Source organism: Protopterus annectens, chromosome 2.part2 (assembly GCF_019279795.1).
Source record: "Protopterus annectens isolate FY-2018-M chromosome 2.part2, PAN1.0, whole genome shotgun sequence".
NCBI classification, from domain to species: Eukaryota; Metazoa; Chordata; order Ceratodontiformes; family Protopteridae; genus Protopterus; species Protopterus annectens.
The window spans coordinates 564,825,360-564,849,589 of NC_056730.1; the positions used below are offsets into that span (position 1 = coordinate 564,825,360).

The 24,230-nt window shown below is 40.0% G+C and overlaps 1 protein-coding gene across 2 annotated transcripts in view; it reads right to left on the reverse strand.

Annotated features, from left to right (window-relative positions):
- Positions 1–24,230, reverse strand: part of SH3RF2 (SH3 domain containing ring finger 2) — a 1,223,737-nt gene that overhangs the window by 82,041 nt on the left and 1,117,466 nt on the right. Inside the window, exons 7-8 of one of the 2 annotated variants that reach the window (XM_044064026.1) lie at positions 2,660–2,901; positions 702–1,057 (exon numbers count right to left, since the gene is read on the reverse strand). In XM_044064026.1, coding sequence (XP_043919961.1) covers positions 702–1,057; positions 2,660–2,901 — 598 coding nt within the window. Of the gene's footprint in view, positions 1–701; positions 1,058–2,659; positions 2,905–24,230 lie in introns of both variants that reach the window. The other variant, XM_044064025.1, reaches the window with a different exon arrangement.

The window sequence follows — 24,230 nt, forward strand, 5'->3', positions numbered from 1 at the left end:
GCATTAAATATAAATTGCTTGGTAGAGCTTGCCACTACACTAATAACTATGTAACTGAAAAAAGTGTTACTCACGAGGAACTAATACATTACATCATAAGAGATTACCAAAAATCTATCCAGCCATCCACAATCCATTTTCCTAGTTTTGCACACAGGATTGGGGTGTCACTTCAACAGTGATAATCATCTACAGCCAAGGTTTACACAGCCGGATTGCCAGATTACCAAAAAATATCAGTCACTTATTAGACATGTTAATAACAGAACACAAGTTAAAAGATTTTGATAGTTACAGAGCAAAGATACAAACATCAGGTTCAACAACATATATCATGTTCATAGCTACAAACATCAGGTTCAAAGAAATGCACTAATTGCATAGCAAAGGCGGGGAGAGTGTCTGGCAATGCTGATAGTGCACTCAGTAGATCTAAGCACATACATTAAGTTCAGGTATAACCTGGGTTATTTAGAAGCAAAAAGAAACACATTTTATAGGGAAAACTATGAAATACCATACTGTTTAGCAGAATCTGACCTCCCAACCCCATTTGTTTTAGTCTTATCACATTTTCTTTACCCAGCTTCATGCATCCTTCATGGCATGTACAAACAAAATGTCTATTTTGTTAACAACAGTTAACAGTGCTGCAGTCACTGAAGCACAGACCTGTTTTGACCATCACATTTATACTGTACCTTTTCACTGTTACTTTTGGCAGTATCTGGTTTCACTAAAATGGATGGCGGGGAAGCAGGTGTTGGTTTTGACAAAGGATCATTGTTCATCATATATTCTTTGGTTTCCAATGTTAAGAAGCTGTTGCCAGGAGTGTTTGCAGACTCCATTGATCTACCAAGAGGCCTCATGAGATGGTTCGGCTGACTTGACCTCAGTGCTGTGGCAAATGCCAGTGGATGACTGTTAATCTCATGGACGGATGGGTGGGCAGGTTGAAGTGGTGGAGATCGTCCAGCTGCAGACAAGGAGCGCCTAACAGTATTGTGGACTTGAACTGGAATTCCTGGCTGAATATGTCTGGGCAGAGAAGAACCTATACAGGGGAAAAAACTGTTTAAGGGTGACAACAGCAGAGACAGATGTATTTACAGAAGTGCATTACTTGGAAAATAAAACATATCAGAAAAACACCAGATGCAAGGTAAAGGCTGGTAATCAAATGAAAAAGTTTAAATCCAAATAAAACAGAGTCACAGCACAGCACAGCAAAATGTCCTGGTTAAACACACAAGAAAACTTCCAGAAGTTCCAGGTAATTAAACAGGTTTAATGCTTCAAAAACAAGTTTAAAAACAAGTTAAAAACAGAGATAAGTGCTTTAATGGCCTCTTTTCCCTAGCTGCTTGATCAGATCTAACTAGTAACACACAAACTAACATTTAAAAAGAGAGATTCACTGTTACCTCATCAATTCATGTGACTTCAGTATAGGTCTTAAGGGGACAGCTTCATTTAAACCAATCCCTTTATCAGCTTGTATTTCCAAAATCCATTTTGTTTCTATACATTCAGCCTTGGTCCTAATGTCACCACCCCTTTATTACAGTTAAACAATTCTAATACCAAAAATTTAGATTAATGAGCAGTACCATATTTAATACATGTTTATATAAAGCATTCCTGCTATCCTGTTTTCTTATACTATACAAGTGCTCACGTATCCGGTCCTTCAGGCATCTATTTGTTTAATCCACACAGTAGCTGTTGCAGAGCACACAGAATGCAAAGTAGACAAGATTACTGCTTTTGCAGTCTGCACTGAAATGAAAAGTATAAGTTTGTCTTGTAGTGGGGTGCGTATAAGCATCACCATTACATATATATTTACAAAACTTACAAGTCCTGCAGGCATATGTGCCTTTCTTTTCTGAAATATTCTTCTTCTTAATAACAGGTTTGTAACATAGAATCTGTTTTAAAGACCTATTGTTCTTAAAACAGAAATGTGGTGTGTCACCCAGTATGTTCCCGTACCTTATATCAGATGTTAAGATATGCCAGTTCATCTTTACCACTTCACACACCACACCAACATCATTCGAGTAAGTAATTCTCATTCTAAAGTTATTTTCATGTGTATTATTTAATCTAGTGGATGTTACATTCTCAATTTGTGCAGAAAAATAAGGTCTAGCCTTATCACCCCTGTGATGAACAAATTCATCACAGACAGGATTAACCTCAGTCTCATTACACTCCCTTGTTTAAAAATCATTTCAAGACTCTCAAAGGATTCTTTCATAGTATCTTCACTTACATTTAAGTGTGTATACCTATAAAACGGTCCCTTCAGGACATTTCAATGAACAAGTTTTGGAAGCATGCTATTTTGAGAATTTTACACTTTTGAACGTTATGCCTTAATCTCTGAACATGTGAAGAAAATGAGTTTAATAATTATTAGCCATGGTGTCCAATTCTTTGTGCTGTGCTAAGCGGCTGACTACTACTGTTACAATGGAAGGGGAAGGTGTGGTAGGACAGTGGCTTTCTGCTACAACTTTGAAAGAAGACTTCCTTCTAATTACAGATTTATTTGTAAATAATGTTCAAAAACAGTCTACAGGTGTACAAATCATTTATACTAATGGCACGACTACTTTATAAAGCAGTGCTGAAGTAGCGGTTTGCTTACCTCGTCGCATCATGCTGCTCTGTTTCACTGGGATTCTCCCTGTTGTCCTGGATTGTGAGGAGCTGTGCTTCATTGACCCGGTGCTTATCACAGCCGTTGCCACTGCAACAGGCTTCCCATGTGTGCTTAGACTTACTCCATTACTAAGACTTCTTTCTTGAGGGGCTGTCATAGAACTAAAGCCCCTTGCAGGTCGCAAGGAAGAAGGGGAGGGTATCCTTGATTCTCTGACACTACCGGTTCTTCTGTCAATGAAATAAAATTTGACCAGGTTTTACATGGTTTAGACTGGGTGCTTTAAGTATGAACATTTATGCATTGATTATACTTAGAGACAAAGATAAAAACTCATGATTGGTCTTAGTAGTATGTATCAAAAGCTTCAAGGAATAAGTTAACTATCCTTTCTACAACACAGACACATTCACAGCACAGACTTGTTGAAGATTAACATGTTCTCCCCAAAAAAGGAACAGCATGACTGGTTTATGGAAAATGCTTGACTAGTTTACCTTCAGAAATACAAACAAGTGGAAACTGGTTATTGTAAAAATGAGGCTCTTGAACAGGTTGTGTCAGTTCTTTTGTACTGTGCATGGTATATTGGAGTACCTGAAGGAAAATGATAAGCAGTGCCGGATACTATATATAGGATGCTGTTCAAACACAGTATGCACCATTTGGCATGTATGTGTCAGTATATGATGAGATGTCTGACTACTAGTGTATGTCAGTACAGGATAGGATGTCTGACCACCAGTACGTGTCAGTATAGGATGAGATGTCTGACTACCAGTGTATGTCAGTACAGGATAAGATGTCTGACTACCAGTGTGTGTCAGTATAAGATAAAATGTCTGACTACCAGTGTATGTCAGTACAGGATAAGAAGTCTGACTACCAGTGTATGTCAGTACAGGATACGATGTCTGACTACCAGTGTGTGTCAGTATAGGATGAGATGTCTGACTACCACAAAAAAAAAAAAAAATGGTGGCACCCTGTGTGACTGCGGCTATGTCAAGTCATTCTAGAGATATGCATATTTTGTCTTCTTTTGCACTTTTGCACAGAGAATCTAAAAAAAAAATCAGTTTCTGCACTTCCAGTTGAAGGTACAATAAATTACAGTAGACAGAAGTTACTGGAGATTAAACAGTCGATGTCTAGATGTTGCTGGTTGGATGCCTTGAAGTCTGCAGAGTATCTGGGGCCTAATACTTGCACAGAGCTACAACAGCTGGGTATTTTAACACTTCACACTCTAAAGTGCCGGAAACTGGTAGAGCAGGTTTCTGGAATATGCTGGACAAGAAAAAAGAGAAAGAGATGTCAGAGAACAAGGAAAAGAGGTTGCAGAGCAGGTATTGCTGTAACGTTAAAAGCAAACTCCTACAGGCCTCTACTATCAACTATAATGTTAGCTAATGTGAAATCACTGGAGAGCAAGATGGACTACTTGAGACTGGAACTTTCCAGCAAGAACAAGGTGAGACATACTTGTTTATTTTTAATTACTGAGACGTGGCTGCATAACAATACATATCATAGTGCAGTAATCTTACAGAATTTTACACTGTTTCATGCAGATGGAAAACATACACTGTGTGGAAAGGCCAGAAGAGGCGGAGTTTGCATCTATGTTAACAAAAGATGGTGCAGCAGCTGTGAAATCATACCATCACACTGCTGTGAGAACTTACAGTTCCTGTCCATTAAATGTAGACCATTTTACTTGTCCAAGTAGCTGAATGGGGTCAGTGTAACAGGGGTGTATATCCCACCAAGTGGTAATACCACTGAGGTTCTAAATAAATTATACAATCACATGGGTGAGCTGAAGAGCAAATATCCTGACTTTGTACATGTGGCAGCTGGTGACTTTAATAAAGCAGATATGAAAGAAGTACTCCCACACTACCATCAGTATGTGGACATTCCTACAAGGGGAGATAATATCCTGGACAAGGTGTAGATAAAATTAAAGAAAGCTTATAAGGCAGTGCAACTTCCACAAATGGGAATCTCTGACCATTATACCATTTTGCTATTACCAGCTTACAAACCTGCACTGGTTAGAGAAAAACCCACAAAGAAATAAATCATGATATAGGCCGAGGGGGTTATGGTGGCCCTCCAAGACTGCTTTGAAAGAACAAACTGGGAAATGTTCAAGGAGGCAGCCACAGTGAATCAGCAACTGAGCATTGATGAATATACTGAGGTGGTGATGGCATACATTTCAATCTGCACTGATGGGGTAGCAAATACCAAGAATATCACTATTAGAGTTACCAGAAGCCATGGCTCACCCCTAAGGTATAGGAGCTTCTGAAGGAGAGAAACGCAGCTTACAGGGATAAGGACAAAGCAACACTTAGTGTAGCAAGAGGTAATCTGAGGAGGGGTATAAAGGAGAGTAAGAGGGACTATGGCCGAAAGGTGTGGAGACACTTTGGAGACATGAAGGCTGGAAGGAGACTATGGTAAGGCATACAGGAGATTACTGACTATAAAATCAGGTTGGCACAGTGTGAGGACAGCATCAAATTCCTGGACAGTTTGAACATCTTCTTTGGTAGATCTGAGGAAAGAAACAACAGATTGGCACTAACGCTACCCACTGAAGGATGCAGTACTCAGCCTCAGCACAGAGGTGGTAAGAATGGAGCTAAGGAGAGTGAACCCCAGGAAGGTTGCTGGCCCAGACAACATACTGGGCAAGGTGTTAAAAGGCTGTGCTGATCAGCTCTGCATGGTGCTCAAAGAAATACTTAACACCTCTCTTGCCATGGCAAAAGTACCCTCATGCTACAAGGAAACTAACATCATCCCACTACATAAGAAAACCACTACCTCCAACCCTCACAATTACAGACCAGTCGCTCTGACATCCACTGTTATGAAATGTTTTGAGCGGCCTATCAAAAAGCATCTTTCATCATGCCTACCTCCTGATTTTGACCCTCTGCAGGTTGTGTACAGAGCTAACCAATCCACAGCTGATGCCATATCAGTAGCACTACACATCTCCCTGGAGCATTTAGAGGACAAAGACAACTATATGAGGATGCTGTTCATAGACTTCAGCTCTGCATTTAGTACAATGGTACCAATGCAGCTGATAGATAAACTGGCAAATTTAGGAATCAGTAAACATCTCTGTAACTGGATACTGGACTTCTGGATTGACCACAGAAGGTATGTTCGGGTAAGAACACATCAAAGTGCATCACAAGTAACACCAGGGTTCCACAGGGATGTGTTCACAGTTCACTGTTAATCACCATCCTGATCCATAACTGCTTTGCTAAGCACATGTCAAACCATATCATCAGTCGTGGGGCTCATCACAAAGGATGATGAAAGGGCATACAGACAAAAGGTGGAATTGCTGATCAGTTGGTGCCAGAGGAACTGCCTTGACCTGAATGTAAGCAAGGCCAAAGAGATTGTCATCAACTTCAGGAAAAAGACAGCAAACCACCCAGTGTTCAGGATGATCAATGTTGAGAATGTGGAAAGGGTTAACAGCATGAAATTCCTGGGTATACACATATCAGAGGTGCAGTAGAGAGCATCCTCACCTGGAATTTCACAGTGTGGTTTGGAAACTCATGCATTACTTAACAACAAGTATAAACATCAACCTACCTTTGCTTCCCATGTAACTTCTTAGTCATCTTATCTGAAATTGTAACACAGTACCATTGGAATTTTATTTTGATTTTGTCTTTCAAGTATTATTGATTACTGTATTAGTTCTTAAACTGCACTGTAATTGCAAAATTGTTTGAATTATCTGGAGCTTTTCTCCCCGGGCCTCTGCTGAAAAAGGGCTTTTGGCTCAGTCAGATACTCCCGGTCAACAAATGTAAAATAAATAAATGATAAATAAATAAGCTGCACAGTTACAGAAAGGAAGGCACTACAAAGAGTGATGAGGGTTGCAGAGAAGGTAGCAGGTTCCAGTCTTTCATTGATATAACATCATTATTCTGCAAGATGCTTTCAAAAGGCCACCAAAATAATACAGAACAACACATCCTGGGAATGGACTGTTTAAGCATCTGGCATTGGGCAGGAGATATTGCAGCATCGGTAGCAGGACTACAAGATTCAGTATCAGTTTCTACCCTACAGTGATTAGACTTCTGAACTCGGGCACTAGTCCCAGGGGCTGGACACATAATAAGTCAATTTTTTATTTATTTGTGGAATATATACTTATACATATTCCAAGTAAGTGCAATACTTATTTATTACATCCATAGTCGGTATTATTTAACTCACTCAAGTGCAATATTAGGCAAATAAATTAGGCATTTCAATGTGTAGTGTGTTTTGTATTACTTTAAATAGGGTAGATAATTTAACTCAGGAGAGGGTATTTTTTTCATATATATGAGTGTTGCTGAAAGTAAATACCAAACGGGCCAAAAGAAATGCTTCCACTCATTTAATACATAAAACGAACCAACGTCATTCCATTCACTGGTTTCATTTAAAACAGTTTAAAACAAAAAGGCAAAAGAAGCCACAATAACATAAAGCGCTTTTCGTTCGGGTTTTACCCGAACTTCTTCAGATAACTTACTTAAAACTCAGTTCAGTTTTAAATACTTTTTCCTAAAATGAACCAATCAGAATAGCAACTTAATTCGCTTTCTAAACGTAACCCAATTTAAAGCAGAATTACCCATAATTCCAAAAGTGACCCACCCTTTACACCCTTTCCACCCTTTACATCAGGAAAAAGTCTGTGGTCAAGGGTCAGTTTGTGCGAGCCGCAAGGATGACCACTACTGAGGATGAGTTTGAAAAAGAATGTAAACTCTTGCACAACATGTTTTTGCACAGGGGTTACCCAGAGAACTTCCTAGGTTGTATCCTGAAGGAAGTAACAAGGAAGCGTTTAACAGGTTTTTATAAACCAATTCTGAATTAATCTACAGTAAGAACGAAGAACCCGAGTCCTACTGAAATAATGCTTACTGTTCAGGAGCCAAAAGGGTTTATGTCGTATGGTCCAGCGAGAGGGAGTATAGAGGTGAAACAAACTAAGAACAACAACAATTATTTACTGGCTTTTACCTTTACTTATACCCCGGTAGCTTATGACATACAGAAAGTGATTAGAAAACTTTGGTTTTATTTGTCTTTGAATAAGAACATTTTTGCTAAAATAGGGGAGAACCCTATTATTAGTTTTAAATGGGGTTCCAACTTGAAACAGATTTTAGAAAAGGGTTACAGGAGTACAGAGAAAACAATGGGGGGTACCCGAAAATGTGGGTCTTGTAAACAATGTGCCTATATTGATTGTGAGAATAAATTTAGAATAAGAAACGAAACTTTTTACAACAAAGGGACTTACAATTGTGACACAAAAAGTGTGGTCTACTTGGCTGAATGCAGGGATGTAAAGCTTTTTACGTCGGGAAGTCCGACCGTAAGCTGAAAGACCGTATTTATGAGCACAATTACGCTATTATTAGGAAGAACCTTAACAATGCGTTAGCCCGCCACTGTGAACTGCACGTAGGCCATTCTTTTAAGTTTAAGATTATTTCACAAACAGACCCAGTCATGAAGGGAGGGTTTCGAGTACCAGACAGCTTGCTCAAATTGACATTGGAAAGGAGTGAACTTAATTGGCAACTTAGATTGGATGCGTGTATGGAACCAGGATTAAACGAAGCCTGTTCCATTGCTTGTATATTAAAACTAAGGAACCTAAGTAGATAATTTTAATTACTAATTAATAGAAACTTATAATTTTCTACTAACTAACATTTTTTATTAATACACTACCTCCCCCCCCCATTCACATTCCTTAAACCGAGCTAGTTTAACTGCTTGTAACCCCTGGTGGGGTTAGTTGAACAGGAATTAAAGTTAAATTAGAAGAACACTACCGAACTATAATTGTATAGAACTTGCTACAACCTTTTAATGTGCACAATTAATGAGTTGTTTCCCCTTAGGGGTTTATTACTTTCTTCTTTTTTTGGGCGTTTGTGGTTGGTTTGGTTTTTATAATATTAAATAGAGCAAATGGGACATTGGAACTGTACAGTGGAATCCCCATGAGACGTACTCACATTTCTTTGCAGCTTCTAGTACCCAGCGTGTTGATTTTTATAAATGGCAGGATGGATATGGAGAGATTCATATATCATCGTAAGGCCATATTAGAGTTGTCAGCGACTTAGATTGGTCGTGGTATGAACCAGACTTGCTAGTAACTAGTTCAGTCGATACATACATTTCCATTTGGGACATCAGGGACACCCGCAAACCAATTGTCTCCCTCCCTCTCTGCTGTAGCTGGTGCCTCTTGGGTGAAATGGAACAAGAAGAACAGGAGCTGCTATTAAATATTTAATACCTAATATTAAACATTAAATATTTTTAAAAAGGAAACACAGGGGTATTGTGCAAGAGGAGGTAGACTTGTCTGATAGTAAAAAATAATAAATATTAATAATTAAGACAATAGAGTACTTTTTGTAGGGTTAGGTAAATTAACAATAGTTTAAGGTACAAGGTTGATGTAGTTTGAAAAAATTAAACAAGGTGAGTGTGTGTATTAATTACTATTGTTTAGGAGCACACCATCTACTTATTTATTTATTAGCTACTACTCACTTTTGGAATTATGAGTAATTCTGCTTTAAATTGGGTTACGTTTAGAAAGCGAATTAAGTTGCTATTCTGATTGGTTCATTTTAGGAAAAAGTATTTAAAACTGAACTGAGTTTTAAGTAAGTTGTCTGAAGAAGTTCAGGTAAAACCCAAACGAAAAGCACTTTACGTTATTGTGGCTTCTTTTGCCTTTTTGTTTTAAACTGTTTTAAATGAAACCAGTGAATGGAATGACGTTGGTTCGTTTTATGTATTAAACGAGTGGAAGCATTTCTTTTGGTCCGTTTGGTATTTACTTTCAGCGTTGGTTTGTTGACATTTCCTGGTTTTTTGATATATATGAGTGTTGCTAAATGTCTCTATTGTTGCTTGCATGTATTGGGGTAGTACTGTATTGGTTAGTTATGTTTATTCCTCTACTTGAATGTGTTGTTTCACTTTCCTTTGTAATCTCAAGGATTGAGCTGATGCATGAAATTTCATTTAGGCTACACGTGTGCAGTCATAAATAACAATAAAGTTTACTTTGACTTTGACTATGTGTCAGTATAGGATGAGATGTCAGACAACCAGTGCGTGTTAGTATAGGATGAGATATCTGACTACAAATGTAGTCAGTATAGGATGAGATGTCTGACAAACACTGTGTGTTAGTATAGGACGAGATGTCTGACTACCAGTGTGTGTTAGTATAGGATGAGATGTCTGACTACAAATGTGTGTCAGTATAGGATGAGATGTCTGACTACCAGTGTGTGTCAGTATAGATAAAATGTCTGACTAACAGTGTGTGTCAGTATAGATAAGATGTCTGACTAACGGTGTATGTCAGTATAGGATGAGATGTCTGACTACCAGTGTGTGTCAGTATAGATAAGATGTCTGACTACCAGTGGGTGTCAGTATAGATACGATGTCTGACTAACAGTGTGTGTCAGTATAGGATGAGATGTCTAACAGTGTGTGTCAGTATAGGATGAGATGTCTGACTACCAATGTGTGTCAGTATAGATAAGATGTCTGACTAACAGTGTGTGTCAGTATAAGATGAGGTGTCTGACTAACAGTGTGCGTCAGTATAGATAAGATGTCTGACTAACAGTGTGTGCCAGTATAGGAAGAGATGTCTGACTACCAATGTGTGTCAGTATAGATAAGATGTCTGACTAACAGTGTGTATCAGTATAGGATGAGATGTTTGACTAACAGTGTGTGTCAGTATAGGATGAAATGTCTGACTACAAATGTGTGTCAGTATAGTGTGTGTCAGTATAGGATGAAATGTCTGACTACAAATGTGTGTCAGTATAGGATGAGATGTCTGACTACCAGTGTGTGTCAGTATAGATAAAATGTCCGACTACCGGTGTGTGTGTCAGTATATTTAAGATGTCTGACTACCAGTGTGTGTCAGTATAGGATGAGATGTCTGACTAACAGTGTGTGTCAGTATAGGATGAGATGTCTGAATAACAGTGTGTGTTAGTATAGGATGAGATGTCTGACTACAAATGTGTGTCAGTATAGGATGAGATGTCTGACTACCAGTCTGTGTTAGTATAGGGTGAGATGTCTGACTACCTCTGTATGTCAGTATAGATAAGATGTCTGACTACCAGTGTATGTCAGTATAGGATGAGATGTCTGACTACCAGTGTGTGTCAGTATAGATAAGATGTCTGACTACCAGTGTGTGTCAGTATAGGATGAGATGTCTGATTACCAGTGTGTGTCAGTATAGAAAAGATGTCGGACTACCAGTGTGTCAGTATAGATAAGATGTCTGACTAACAGTGTGTGTCAGTATAGGATGAGATGTCTGACTACCAGTGTGTCAGTATAGATAAGATGTCGGACTACCAGTGTGTCAGTATAGATAAGATGTCTGACTACCAGTGTGTGTCAGTATAGGATGTCTGACTAACAGTGTGTGTCAGTATAGGATGAGATGTCTGACTACCAGTGTGTGTCAGTATAGGATGAGATGTCTGACTAGATAAGATGTCTGACTACCAGTGTGTGTCAGTATAGGATGAGATGTCTGACTACAAATGTGCGTCAGTATAGGATGAGATGTCTGACTACCAGTGTGTGTCAGTATAGGATGAGATGTCTAACTATCTTTTCTGGTCTGCTGGAGAAGGTCTGTATTTCTCCTCCCATGACTTCTGTACACTTACTAAGACTTCTACCACAGCCATAGTGTATTGTTAAGGTGAAGGTCAATTTTTGACAAATTCCATTTCTAACAATATGAAGGTAGTACTGCCTAATGCTACCGGCTTTGAACAATACAATTCTGGGACTCGTGCCTTCTTCTCCCTTGAAGCCACTTATACCTGCATACTTACTGGAACCTGTTGCTAGTCTAGATGTGGCACCACCTCTATACCAGCATTCTACACCTATCGTGCATTCAGGACTCCTGGGGAAGTGTAGTTGCATGTTGATACTTATTTAGAATCCTGCCATCTTATGGCAAACCATAGATGATACTAACTTGAGGGTCATAGAGGTTTTTGCAACTTCAGACCAGACTAGCTACCTATAATTGCTAATTAGTGAACCCTACACATCCCCTGCTGAACATGATGTTTTCATAAATCCACTTGAAAAATAAACTATAAATAATAATACATATTGTATGGGAAATTGTAACTACCCTTTTGTTAACTGACAGCCATCTACCACTAACAAAAAGTATGCAGAAATATTTCTCAGTTTTGTTAATGCCACCTCCCTTGACCATGCCCCTCTTCGACTAGGGGTGAAAATCTTCTGTCAGTCTAGTAAATGTTAACATATTACCTGTCTGTACTCACCCTTCTGTTTGTTCCTTCCTCTTTAACTCGGAGTATCATGTTGTTGCCTTCTCCTGTAGAATATATCCAAATACCTTAGGAATTTGCCTGCTTTCAGATACTACTGTAATTATGCATCATTCTTACAGGGGATCAGTAATTATTACTGGGTTGAGTCCCTTGCTGACACCCTACAAGTTACCATGGCATATTTAACTGAATTCTGCTCACTCTTCTAGACTGCAGAATATCACACTCTGTCCATTTTTGACACAACTGAAATGGTAAGTATAGAAATGAATACAGATAGGGGAGTGTCCACATCAATAAAATATACAATAAAATAAAATAAATCGTGACCCCTTTATATGAAAACTCCTTTGTTGCATTACATAAAGTATTTAAATATGGTTAGCAAAATCCTTAAACACACCATAAAAATGTAAGATTACTTATGAACCTAAAATGTTTCCTCTATCGCCAAAGATAATCAGAAATCCTTCTTTTTAGGTTTGAGTTAATATTAAATAGTGCAATCCATTCTGAAACCACTGACAAAATCTCAGTTGATAGATTCAGTTTTAACTGCACCTCCTCTACTCAAAACCCTTGCCCCCCTTTCTCCATAATGCCTCTCTAAACAATGTCTCTCCTCTAATCACTCCTGGATCATGTCTTGTCAGCCATCTTCCAAACCAAAAACACCAGCATCATTGGTCTTAATGGCATTGCAGGCTGCCTATTGGTTACTGCAAACTATAACTTAACTCAGACCTTTGCTAAACCTCTCCACCAAAGATGCACCTCTGATTATGTCTATAAGACTTGGAGAACTGCATTTCTGGTGCCCCTGCATAAAGGTGATGGTAATTCTGAGCCTGGCAAATGTAAACATACAAGACTCAATAGTATAGGCTATCATGTTCGATAATGCCTTCTAACAGAACTATAAATAAGGACTTATGCAACCTTTGGACTCTTGATCCTAATTAATTTAATTTTGTGAAAAGTGGATCATGCCCTCTCAACCTGCTTCACTTCTTGCAAAGTGTGAAGCCTTAGGTGAGGGTCACTGCATATCTGGACCTGGTAAAGGAGTTCAACACCATTTCTCATGAAGGTAAGATCAATATACTCACCAAAATAAATATCCATTATATTATTTGCTGGAATGCTAACTGGCTCACTCAGGGAACCCATACAGTAAAGGGTGAGGTAACCTATTTCAATAAAAATACCCCCTAGTTGTGTTCTACAGAGTTCAGTACTACAGCTCCTCTACTTTGGGCATCCATTTCTTTGATGTGAAGGTGGGGGCCAAGAATCTATAAATGACGAAATTTGTTGATGTTTGCAAACTTGTTGCTCCCCACTCTGAATCCAGATAATCCAACTAGTACTTGATTACACCATCACCTGCTGTAATGACCACGGGTTCACCTTTAAATTCTGAAATAATGTAGTGGTCTTACTTTTGGGAAGTTGCACATACCACTAGTTCATAACACATCAAGCATACGCCTCTCAAAAATGACACAACCATTAGAGATTTTGTAACAAGTATAACATACCTTTTTTTCAGTTTAAGTGAAATTTATTTACAGTGAAATGCAAAACTAAAGTTCACTCCCAATTTAAATAGAATATAAACTTGCTTTTACTTAACATAATCCTAGTCAATTTATAGTCTTGCTGTTTGTTTTTCAATCTAATTTTATTGTTTCTCAGTAGAAAGTACAATTGTGTACACTTATCATAAATGTAGATGTTCGAGTGTATTCACTGTTGCAGTCATTACATTTGGGTTATCTGCTTGCAGTAGCCCTCAGTCGGCCTGATTACAAAGTCTTGGGTCCTACATCGGTTGCTGTCTCTTCTTCCGTGACGTCAGGTCATCAGGGGTATAAAACATGCAGCCAATGTCATTACATCAGTTTTTCTTGCCCTAGATGTCAGGTGCCCCCCTAATGGGAAGCAATTAAATCTATAAATATACAAGGTTATACCTCAAACAAAAAAGCAAATACACCAAAAAGCTTTTAAGCATAGAAAAGGAGAGAAGAGGTATAGCCAAAAAGAAATCAGGGGGCTGGAGGGAGGGTAACCAGGACTGCAACAGTGAATACACTCGAACATTTACATTTATGGTAAGTGTACACAACTGTATTATGTTCTTCATGTTTCACTATTGCAGTCATTACATTTGAGTAGATTCGCAAAACTTAGGATGGGAGGAGGAATTTAGATAGCATTAGGACCAGCTATAAGGCCCTGCAAAACTGCAGTGGCAAAGCCAGCTCTGGATTTAGAGAAAATTGGCAAATGGTAATGCTTGGTGAAAGTATGTACAGAACTCCAGGTAGCAGCTTCTAGGATGTCCCCAATAGGTACACCTCTGAGAAAGGCTGTAGAGGTAGATGCAGCCCTGGTTGAGTGGGGTCTGATTCCCTGTGGGATAGGTTTTCCATGGTGCTTATAGCAGAAATTAATGCAATGGCCTATCCATTTGGAAATGTTTTGCTTTGAAATAGCCTTCCCCTCTGTCCCTGCAGCAATTGCCACCAGCAGTTGTTCAGATTTCCTTTGAGGTTTAGTCCTGTTCAAGTAGAATCTAAGTTGCCTGTGCACATCTAAGGAGTGCAGTATCCATTCCCCTTTGTTCTGTGGATTAGGAAAGAAGGTTGGCAAATGAATGGACTGATTAAAGGCCACACTGGATACCACCTTTGGCATGAAAGAGGGATTGGTCCTGAGGGACACCCTGTCCGCATGAAAGATGATGAAAGGCTCCACTGCCATAAGGGCCTGTAATTCAGAATCCCTTCTTGCTGAAGTGATGGCTAAAAGGGGAGCTGTTTTCCAAGAAAGGAATTTTAAATCTGCAGTAGCAGCTGGCTCGAAAGGAGGAAGGGTGAGTTTCTCCAATACAAAGTTAAGGTCCCAGGCTGGAGTTGGAGCTCTCCTGGGTGGTCTTAAAATTTTGGCTCCACTGAGGAACTGCTTGAGCAGTGGATGAGAGAAGAGGGGAGGTTCTGTGTTATAATGAGCTGAAATGGCTGAGGCATGATTTTTCATTGAGGAAAAAGACAGGCCCTTGTGAAGAATCTCAGTTAAGTATTGTAAAATCTGAGGCAAACTGGGCACTGCTGTGCTCATCCCTTGAGATTGGTTCCAGGCACATAATCTTTTCCATTTTTCAGCATAAGATCTTCTAGAACTAGGCCCCCTTGCCTCTAAAATGACATCCATCACTGGTTTACTGATGGATGGTAAAGGAGAGCTTAGTTAATTAGGCAGGCTGCAAGGTTCAGTGTTTGAAGCTGAGGGTGCGGAATCTGGTTCTCCTGCTGAGACAGCAGGGTAGGAGTCTGAGGCAGGTGCCATGGGGACAACAGTGACACACTGTGTAGGAGGGGGTACCAGTGCTGGCATGGCCAGGCTGCCAGGCTGGTGCAATCAAAATCATTCTTGGTTTGTCTTGTCTGATCTTTAGTAGTACTTTGGAGAGCAGAGGCAGAGGAGGAAAGGCATAAACTGATAGGTTTTTCCAGCTGAAGGACAGAGCATCCACCTTCCAAGCTTGTCTGTGAGGAGTCCTTGCACAAAATTTTTCCAATTGATAGTTCTGGGGGGAGGCAAACAGGTCTATATCTGGGCTTCCCCATTTGCTTGTAAACATGTTGAAAATCCTTGGTTCCAGTTTCCAGTCGTGTGGGTCCATGAGGTTTCTGCTTAGTCTGTCTGCCAGTGTATTTAGTTTTCCTGGCAGGAATTGAGCTTGTAGATGCACTTGGTAGCTCAAGGCTGTGTTCCACAATGCCATGGCTAGTCTGCAGAGGGGGTAAGAATGTGTACCCCCCTGCTTGTTTATGTACTACATAACAGTGGTGTTGTCTGCCTTTACCATTAATTGTCCTGGAAGAATGTGGTCCTTGAAGGCTGTCAGAGCATTCTGTACAGCTAACATTTCTTTATGATTGATGTGAAGGTGCATTTGAACTGGGTTCCATTTGCCCTGAATGCACTTCCCTGCCAGGTGTGCCCCCCATGCATAGTCTAATGCATCTGTTGTTAGGGTTTGGGCGGCAGGGGTTAGTGTGAATGGTAGTCCCTTGTTTTGGTGGCAGGCCTCTGCCCACCAAAGGAACTCTAGGGCGTAGACAAGGAATGATAGGAATCATTGCTTCTAGATCCTGAGAATGTTGACACCATAGGCTTTTTAGATACCATTGTAGTTTCCTCATATGCAGTCTTGCATATGGAATTAGAAGAATGCAGGAGGCCATGAACCCCAAGGCTTGTAGTATTTGTCTTGCAGATAGCAGGGTTTTTGTGGCCACTTGTTTGAAGTAGGTTGTCAAGTGAATTTGTTTCTCTGTCGTGAGGAAAGCCATCTGGGAAGTTGTATTCAAGCTTGCTCCCAGGAATATAATTTGTTGACAGGTTACCAGGTGTGATTTATTTTTGTTTATGGTGTACCCCAGACAAGTTAGCACCCTTTGTACAAAAGCCAGATGATTCAAAAGTATGTCCTGGTTTTCTGCCTGAATTAGACAATCGTCCAGGTATTGGTATATTTGAATATGTCTTTGCCTGTAAAATGTAATGACTGGAGCTAGGCACTTTGTGAATACCCTGGGCGCAGTAGATAAGCCAAAGGGCAGCGCAGAGAACTGATAGTGGGTGTAGCCTGCTTTGAAGCGTAGGTGTCTTCTGCAAGATTCCCTGATTGGGTTGTGCAGGTATGCTTCCTTTAAATTTAGTGTTGCCAATCAGGCATCTTTGCTTAGCATAGGAAGCAACTGGTGAAGAGTCAGCATCTTGAATTTTGGACTCACCAAAAAGGTGTTTAGAGTGGGCAGGTCCAGGATAGCACGTCATGAATTGTTTTTTTCTGGGTACCGGGAAAAATCTCGAGTAGAAACCTTGTCCCTTTTCTTCTTCTGGTACCAACTGAATAGCCACTATGCTTAAGAGAGAGAGTACTTGCTTTTGGGCCTCTGCCCACTGATGTGGAGGTAGATCTGGCCAACCGCTTTGAGTTGGTAACATGTGGAAGTGAAATCTGTATCCTTGGGACACTATATTTAAAACCCATTTGTCCTGGGTAATGAGTCCCCAGTTCTTTGCATGAAGTTCAATCTTTCCCCCCAAAGGGGCAGTCAGCTGAGAAGTGCTTGGAAGTTTTAAAAAGAAGTCATAGAGACAGTTTACCATAGCGGGAAGTTTTATTACTCCCAGATTTGGAAGTGGAGGCCCCCCACTGCTTATTCCTGTGCGTCCCCTGGGACTGAAGCCTGGGTGCTAAGCTGGATCTGGGTTTGGACTGAGAAGGTCTGGAAGAGGCAGGAAAGGACCAATTCTTAGAAGGCCAATGCCTACTAAATCTTGGAGGTTGTACTTGTAAAAAATTATTTAACAGTTTGCATAGATTTAGCTTTTTCCTCCATCTTTTTAAGAACTTCTTCTGCCCTGTTGCCAAACAGGCAGTCCTGATTTAAGGGAGCATCCAGTAATTTCACTTTAACATGATCTGGCAAGGATTGCTCCTTAAGCCAAGCATGTCTTCTAAGTACAGATCCAGTTACCGCAGCCCTGCAAGTTGCCTCTGGTCAATCAAAACCACATTGCAATGTATGTTTACCAACTTGTTCAGCAGAATGCATTAAATCCTGTAAATCCTTATTTTCAGCACAATCAGGAAACAACATAATTTTCTGTTTAAGCAATCCAATAATATGCTGCTGATACTTTAACATATGAAACTGGCAATTCAAGGCCCTAATGGCCAAAGTTGCAGAAGTGTACACCTTTTTACCCCATCTATCCAGCGTCCTGTAGTCTCTATCAGAGGGGGTAGGATTTTTGGCAATAGTAGCTTTAATGCCCTTGGGTCCCTGTGAAACAGTTTCAGGATCCGCAGTAGGATTTTTGAAAAGGAACTTGTGAGAGTCAGGAACCTTGTAATATCTATCAGGTTTTCTGGAAGCAGGAGGTAAAGAGTCAGAGGCCATGCTAGATTCCGAAAAGGCATCATCAACAATGTCCAGTACAGGAGGTATAGATAAAGGCCTGTGCTGGGGCAGGAGTAAGAAATCCCTGAGCCTCTTTTTAGAATCAGAGAAATCCTGACTTTCCCAACGAAAATGCTCCCTGAGAGTATGCAAGGTTTCACCAAAAGAGGAATCCTCTGGGGGGGGGGGGGAGCAGAGGGAATAGAGCCCTCAGCATCAGAATCCTCATAGGTAGATAAGGGTAAATCCTGGTCATCAGAGGAAACAGAAATTTCAGAATCCTGGTCAGAAGTATCACAAGCAAACTCAATCCTAGGTCTCTTAGAGGGGGAAGGCTGGCTTCCCCTGATTAAAGTAATAACATTTTCAGTCATTCTTATCATTTGTTTTTTAGGCATAGAGGCCTGTCTGGGCATCAGTTTTCTAGGCATAGTTCGAGTTTTAGGCCTTGAAGAAGAAGATGGCGTCGGTTTAATATGCAAGTCAGTAGGCCTGAATACACCCTCAAAAGCCGGTGCTTGCACAGCGGCTCCGGACACATCCAAGGTAGAGACATCCGCAGGTTCTACAGTTGAAGCATCTCACGGCATAACGGACTCCGAATGGGTCTCAGTAGAGTTCTGTGAATCTGAAGTAGCGGGTATCAGGGGCTGCGAAAGCGCCTCACTGAGTACTGGCGAACTGGGCGGCCTGTCTCTGTCTTTATCTTTGCGTTTTTTCGGAATGTTGGTAGTCGAATGGCTTACTGAAGACATATCAGGATAATTGAACCAAGCACCAAAATATTTAGAAGTGCAAATATACCGACGATGGATAGTTCGTGGTTTAAATAAGGCACAAAACTGACAGCGAGGTACGTCGTGGTCAGGGCCTAGGCAGGAATACAGTACGAATGAAAATCTTTATGAGGTATTTGCTTTCCACAAGAAATGCAATTATTTACTTTTACTGACATCAGTTTAGAGCAAGAAAAAGTTTCCCCAACAGGGTACTTAGCTTTTAGTTGAAGACTTCGGTTCTGGAAACTCGAAAACGAAAATTTCAGGAGTCGGCCGACCGGCACTTGCGAACTGCTTCTGCTTCGGGCACCGCACGGCAAGAAAGACTGATGTAATGATGTCGGCTGCATGTTTTATACCCCTTATGACCTGACGTCACAGAAGAAGAGACTGCAACCGACCTAGGACCCAAGACTTTGTTAATCAGGCCGACTGAGGGCTACTGCAAGCAGATAACCCAAATGTAATGACTGCAACAGTGAAACACGAAGAACATCACTACAATCCTTGCAGTTCACCAAGTTAGTGTTACAGCTCAGAATATGTTGCCTTGCAATCCCCAGATTTATAGACACAAATAGATTCCTGGTACTCCTTGAGTAAATCTGCAGGACTTTCAATATTTCTTCTGGTACTTCTAGAGCTTTCTGTAGACATGGTCTACCAGGAATCCCCACTCTCAGCCTTGGAATCTCATTTCATGAGAAGCTAATATTTCCCATCACTTTGGCTATAACCTACTTTTAACAATATTATCTATAAAGCAGCTTCCTGCTATGTCTATAATTTGCTCTAATTGCATTTATATACAAATCAAGTATTTGTTTAAATATTCTCTGGTTATTATCCAAATTTCTTTAAGTTTTCAGGGACACTTAGGATTAGTCATCTTTATTTGTCTTTTCTGTTCTCTTAATTGTGAGCAGAAAAGTGTATGTGTTTTTTTTTTCCTTCCCAGTTTCATGGACCGATGCACCCAACCATTACAACTTAGCAGGAAAACTACTTAATTTCACTGATTAGAATGTTTTTGTTTGGCTTATTTTACAGACTATTACATTGCTAGTACTCTTTCTTCTGGACTTACAGGTGCATGTGTACAGTATATATTTGTTTCAGTTTTAATTTTTGTTACCAGATTGACTTGTCGAGTAACTGATACACTTTGCATAGTGTACCTAGAAAAAAAAACATATGGTCTGTTATACAATATTAATAGGATCAGTGTCATACACATGGTAAGAAACAGAAACTAGGATGGCAAACATAGGAGCTGACTGCATTGTGCTGTTCCTGCTTTTTAGGTCCAGGGTTCCATTCTGGGCCTGCTTCTCAGGTCCACAGTCCCAGTCTAGTGTCTGGATTCTGTCTAGGTAGTGTTTGTATGTTCTTCCTTTGTCTACAAGGCTTTTCTCCTGGTACTCTATTTTCTTTCCAAAACACTGCTTAAATTGATGGGATATTCTAATAAAATAACTATTCTAAACTTTGTACTGTGCAGTTCATCTCCCTGGTTCTCTCATGATGATAAGTCTCTGGATCAGTGGAACTAATCTGGTTAACAAAGCATAAGAATAACAAGTCGCTGAGGCTATTTACTACAACAAGGTACAGTGAATGTACTTTTTCAGCCTGATTTGGCTGCTTTACAGAATTTAACTGGTTTTGACTGTTTTCATGCTGAGGACCTTTTATTTAGTCTTGGATTACCTGCTTAAGCCAGTTCATGGTCATGGGAATGCCAAAGTGTTTCTCAGTACTCAAGGGCCACAAAGCAGAGAAGCTAATCTTAAATGTGTTGCCAGTCAGCTGTAGGACACAAACACACACACACACACACACACACACACACACACACACACACACACACACACACACACACACACACACAATTCCACATTTGGGGTATGAGGGGAAACCAAGATAACCAAACACAAGTGGACACAGGGAGACACAGGGAGAATGACAAGTCTGAACATAATGTTCCTCAGCTGAGATGTGAATAAGAAAACAAAGTGCTGTGACTTAGCACTGCTAAGCACTACACCACTGTGCTGCGATAGTAAAGACAATTACCTGAGGACATGCATGCCATCTCTAAAGTTCTCATCAGTCTTATGTTATTTCTCAGTATAACATTTCTACAGCAGATTACCTCACCTTCTCAAAGGTGTTGAACAACTTAATTCTTATGGAAGAATAACATAAATCAGGAAAGGATCATGCTTTCTCTTGTGCATTCCTGGGGGCATAATAGACTGTAAGACAACCCAGCAGATACATAAACCCTCACGTCAGGTAAAAGGAATGTTTTTTTATGAATGTAGAGATACAAATCAGAAAGTTTAATTTGTGCAGTAGTCATGTAAAATGATCACCTACATTGTCCTCACATACCATAGTAGGCCTTGACTTTTGTAAAGCCTTTTTGGTAACTTTGTATTTGGGACTTGGGTGCTTTTGTATCAGGCACTTGGGTACCTTTGTTGAAAACAGATTCTCCTTTGACCATCATGTCTATGTGGTGGTTCTTTGCACATCTTATCCCTTGTGGTATCTCCTCAAGGTCCAAAGAAGTTATAGTTCTGCTTTACTGCTTTATTCTTCCATTATTATGCCTATTATTGAATATAATGTCTCATTTGGCATATACATCACTAAGCATCTACACCAATGTAACAGACCTCATAATTTCCTTATCAAAAAGATCTTAAGTTTCAGAACCCCTAGCAATTCTGAATGATTAAAAGGCCTTTCCCTCTAATCAGTATCATATAGACTGCTTATGTGTTATCTGTGCCTTGCCTTTCTTGCTATGAATGACCAAGCACTCTTTCCAGAATTAGTGGTAAAGCAAATATCCCCCAGGATACCTAAACCTACACCACCACTACATCAGCATCACCAAATGGTGCTGCAGGTACCTAACCTGGAGTCCATTTGTGAAATAAGGTGCTTTTGCATGGAAGGCAGGGTACTTCCCTAGCAACCTTTAAAACCCACTCACCATGACTGGATGGGTGGCCATACTTTTTAGGGGACACTATTAATCTTCCATTAGTAATGGGTGATGTAGATGAGCTTCTCAGTGGTCTCCTTAGCCATAATTTATTTATTTATTGACATTTGTTTCTGGGAAAGTCCAACTGGATAACTGTATCCATTTTCAGTGGAGGCCTGGGTAGACAAGTTCCACAAGTAAAAGAACAGAAAATACATATAGATAAGTGAAATCTGACTTCATATTACACTATGCTGTAAATACATATTTTAATACAAATATCAATATGCATATGACATGTAGAATAATATACATATACCATCATTAAAACAAGATAAAGTAAGCTTAGTAAGAACTTATGAAAACAAGATAAGGTAAGCTTAGTAAGAACTTATGAACCTATGCTATGATTATAAAAAGTGTAAGGTGACTTTCTTAAGATATTCAGACTTTCCATATAGCATGTTGAGTTATGGTAAGGAACATCATGTGCAGATTGTATTCACTATGAGTAGAATTTTCTACATAATGTTTACAGGGAATGCAAGGGAGGTAACTTTTTGTAGGACTTACAATAAAAAAGAAAACAGTAGATACAGGAAAAGTAGGAAAGAAGCCAGGTTAACCCAAGTTAAGGCAGATATCAGTTTCTGCTAAACAAAGCTCTGACTATAAATTCTTATACTTACTCCATGAAAACACAGAAAATAGAAACGGTGTCATTAAAACTTGCATAATGTAATAAACAGATGGCTACAACCAGGAAACCCTTTTGTTACATTTGTGTGCACATTACATACATATATGTATTAAAACTCATTCTTATAGGTTCATATAACCACATCATTCTTGGTTAGTAGGAGGAGAAGGTTCTTCATGAATGACCACTGATATTGGTTAGAAAGACTAGATAGACCAATACACAGTTGTTCGCTGGTAAGGACAGCAAACTCTGGCCATATCAACTGGTCTTTGAGAGGGGTTTCTGAAGTGAATGAAATAACTTGTGCCAATGCTTTCTTATCTGACTCTTCTTAAAAGTCTTGAATTTCCATGCTTTGGTGTGTACACCTCGTACTCTGGCTAATAGGTTCATAGGTTCATAGGTGGTTACCAGGCTAGCGGACCTAGAGTCTTTACAAGCCTAACCATGTTAATTCCAAGTATTCCCATTTGCTCATTTTGGGTACTTCGCAGAATTAATTTATGAACAGAGCAGGTCTGTGATCACCACTGGCTACCCCCATCCATGAGGGAAATGGGTGCCACCTCAGGGGTGAATTTTCAGTCTCCCATCTAATTAGCTAGGTTGTGTTTGAATAGGGTTAGTGAGGAGCTCTGTTTTACCTGAATAGGAAGTCTATTCCAGAGAAGTGGCAGTCTCTAGGAGACATATCTTTCTCTCCAGCATGTTCTGTTAATGTCACAAGCTAGGTTGATATTCCAAGAGTGAGTGACTCTTGGGCCACTTGACTTGCGGATGTGCAGCATTTCCATTAGGGCAGGGTTGGAGATTGCCCTATAGGCCAGGCATAAGTTACCTCTCAACAACCTATAAGATACAGAGTAAAGTGACAGGGCTTTCAGCCTGTTCACTTAGATCATGATTTGGAGTCTCTGTATTTTCTTAATGAGAAACATCTGAGATCTCTCCAGCTGCTGTAGGTGTCTGGTGAGGTACATGCAAAAGGGTGCATTATACTCTATTAGTGGTCTGATGAGGGTCGAGTACAGTGGAGTTATAACTTCCTTTGACTTGGATGCTATGCCCTTGCTTATGAGGTGCTCTATGTAGAAGGCTTATCTTACCACTGTGGAAACATGGTGGTCAAAGTTCAGACTGCTATCTACCTATGTTCCCAAGTGGAACTCATCGGGGGTGCTGTCAATATTGCAATTTGTAGGGAATTCCGCTTTGCAAAAGGGAATAATAATGCATTTCTTTGCATTTGGTTTTAGGCCACGTCTTTGGTACCAATCATTTGTTTGTGTTAGCTCTTCTTGTAATATGTTGACATCATTGGGAGACTCAATGAGTGCTCCCAGTTTGCAATCATCAGCGAACCTGGTGAACCAAGGTCCATCTACGTTGGCCTGGACTTCTGAGAAATACATGCCAAACAGTAAGGGTCCCAGCACAGACCCTTGTGGTACACCACTGGTGACAGGTCTACTGGTGGAGGTGGAGTCACCAATTTTGACACAGTGTTTTCTGTTGGTGAGCCAGTTGGCTACCCATCTAGTAATGTAAGGGTTAATCCTTATCTGGGAGAGCTTCTCAATGATGCTAGAGTGGGGAACTGTATTGAAAGCCTTGGCAAGTTAGAG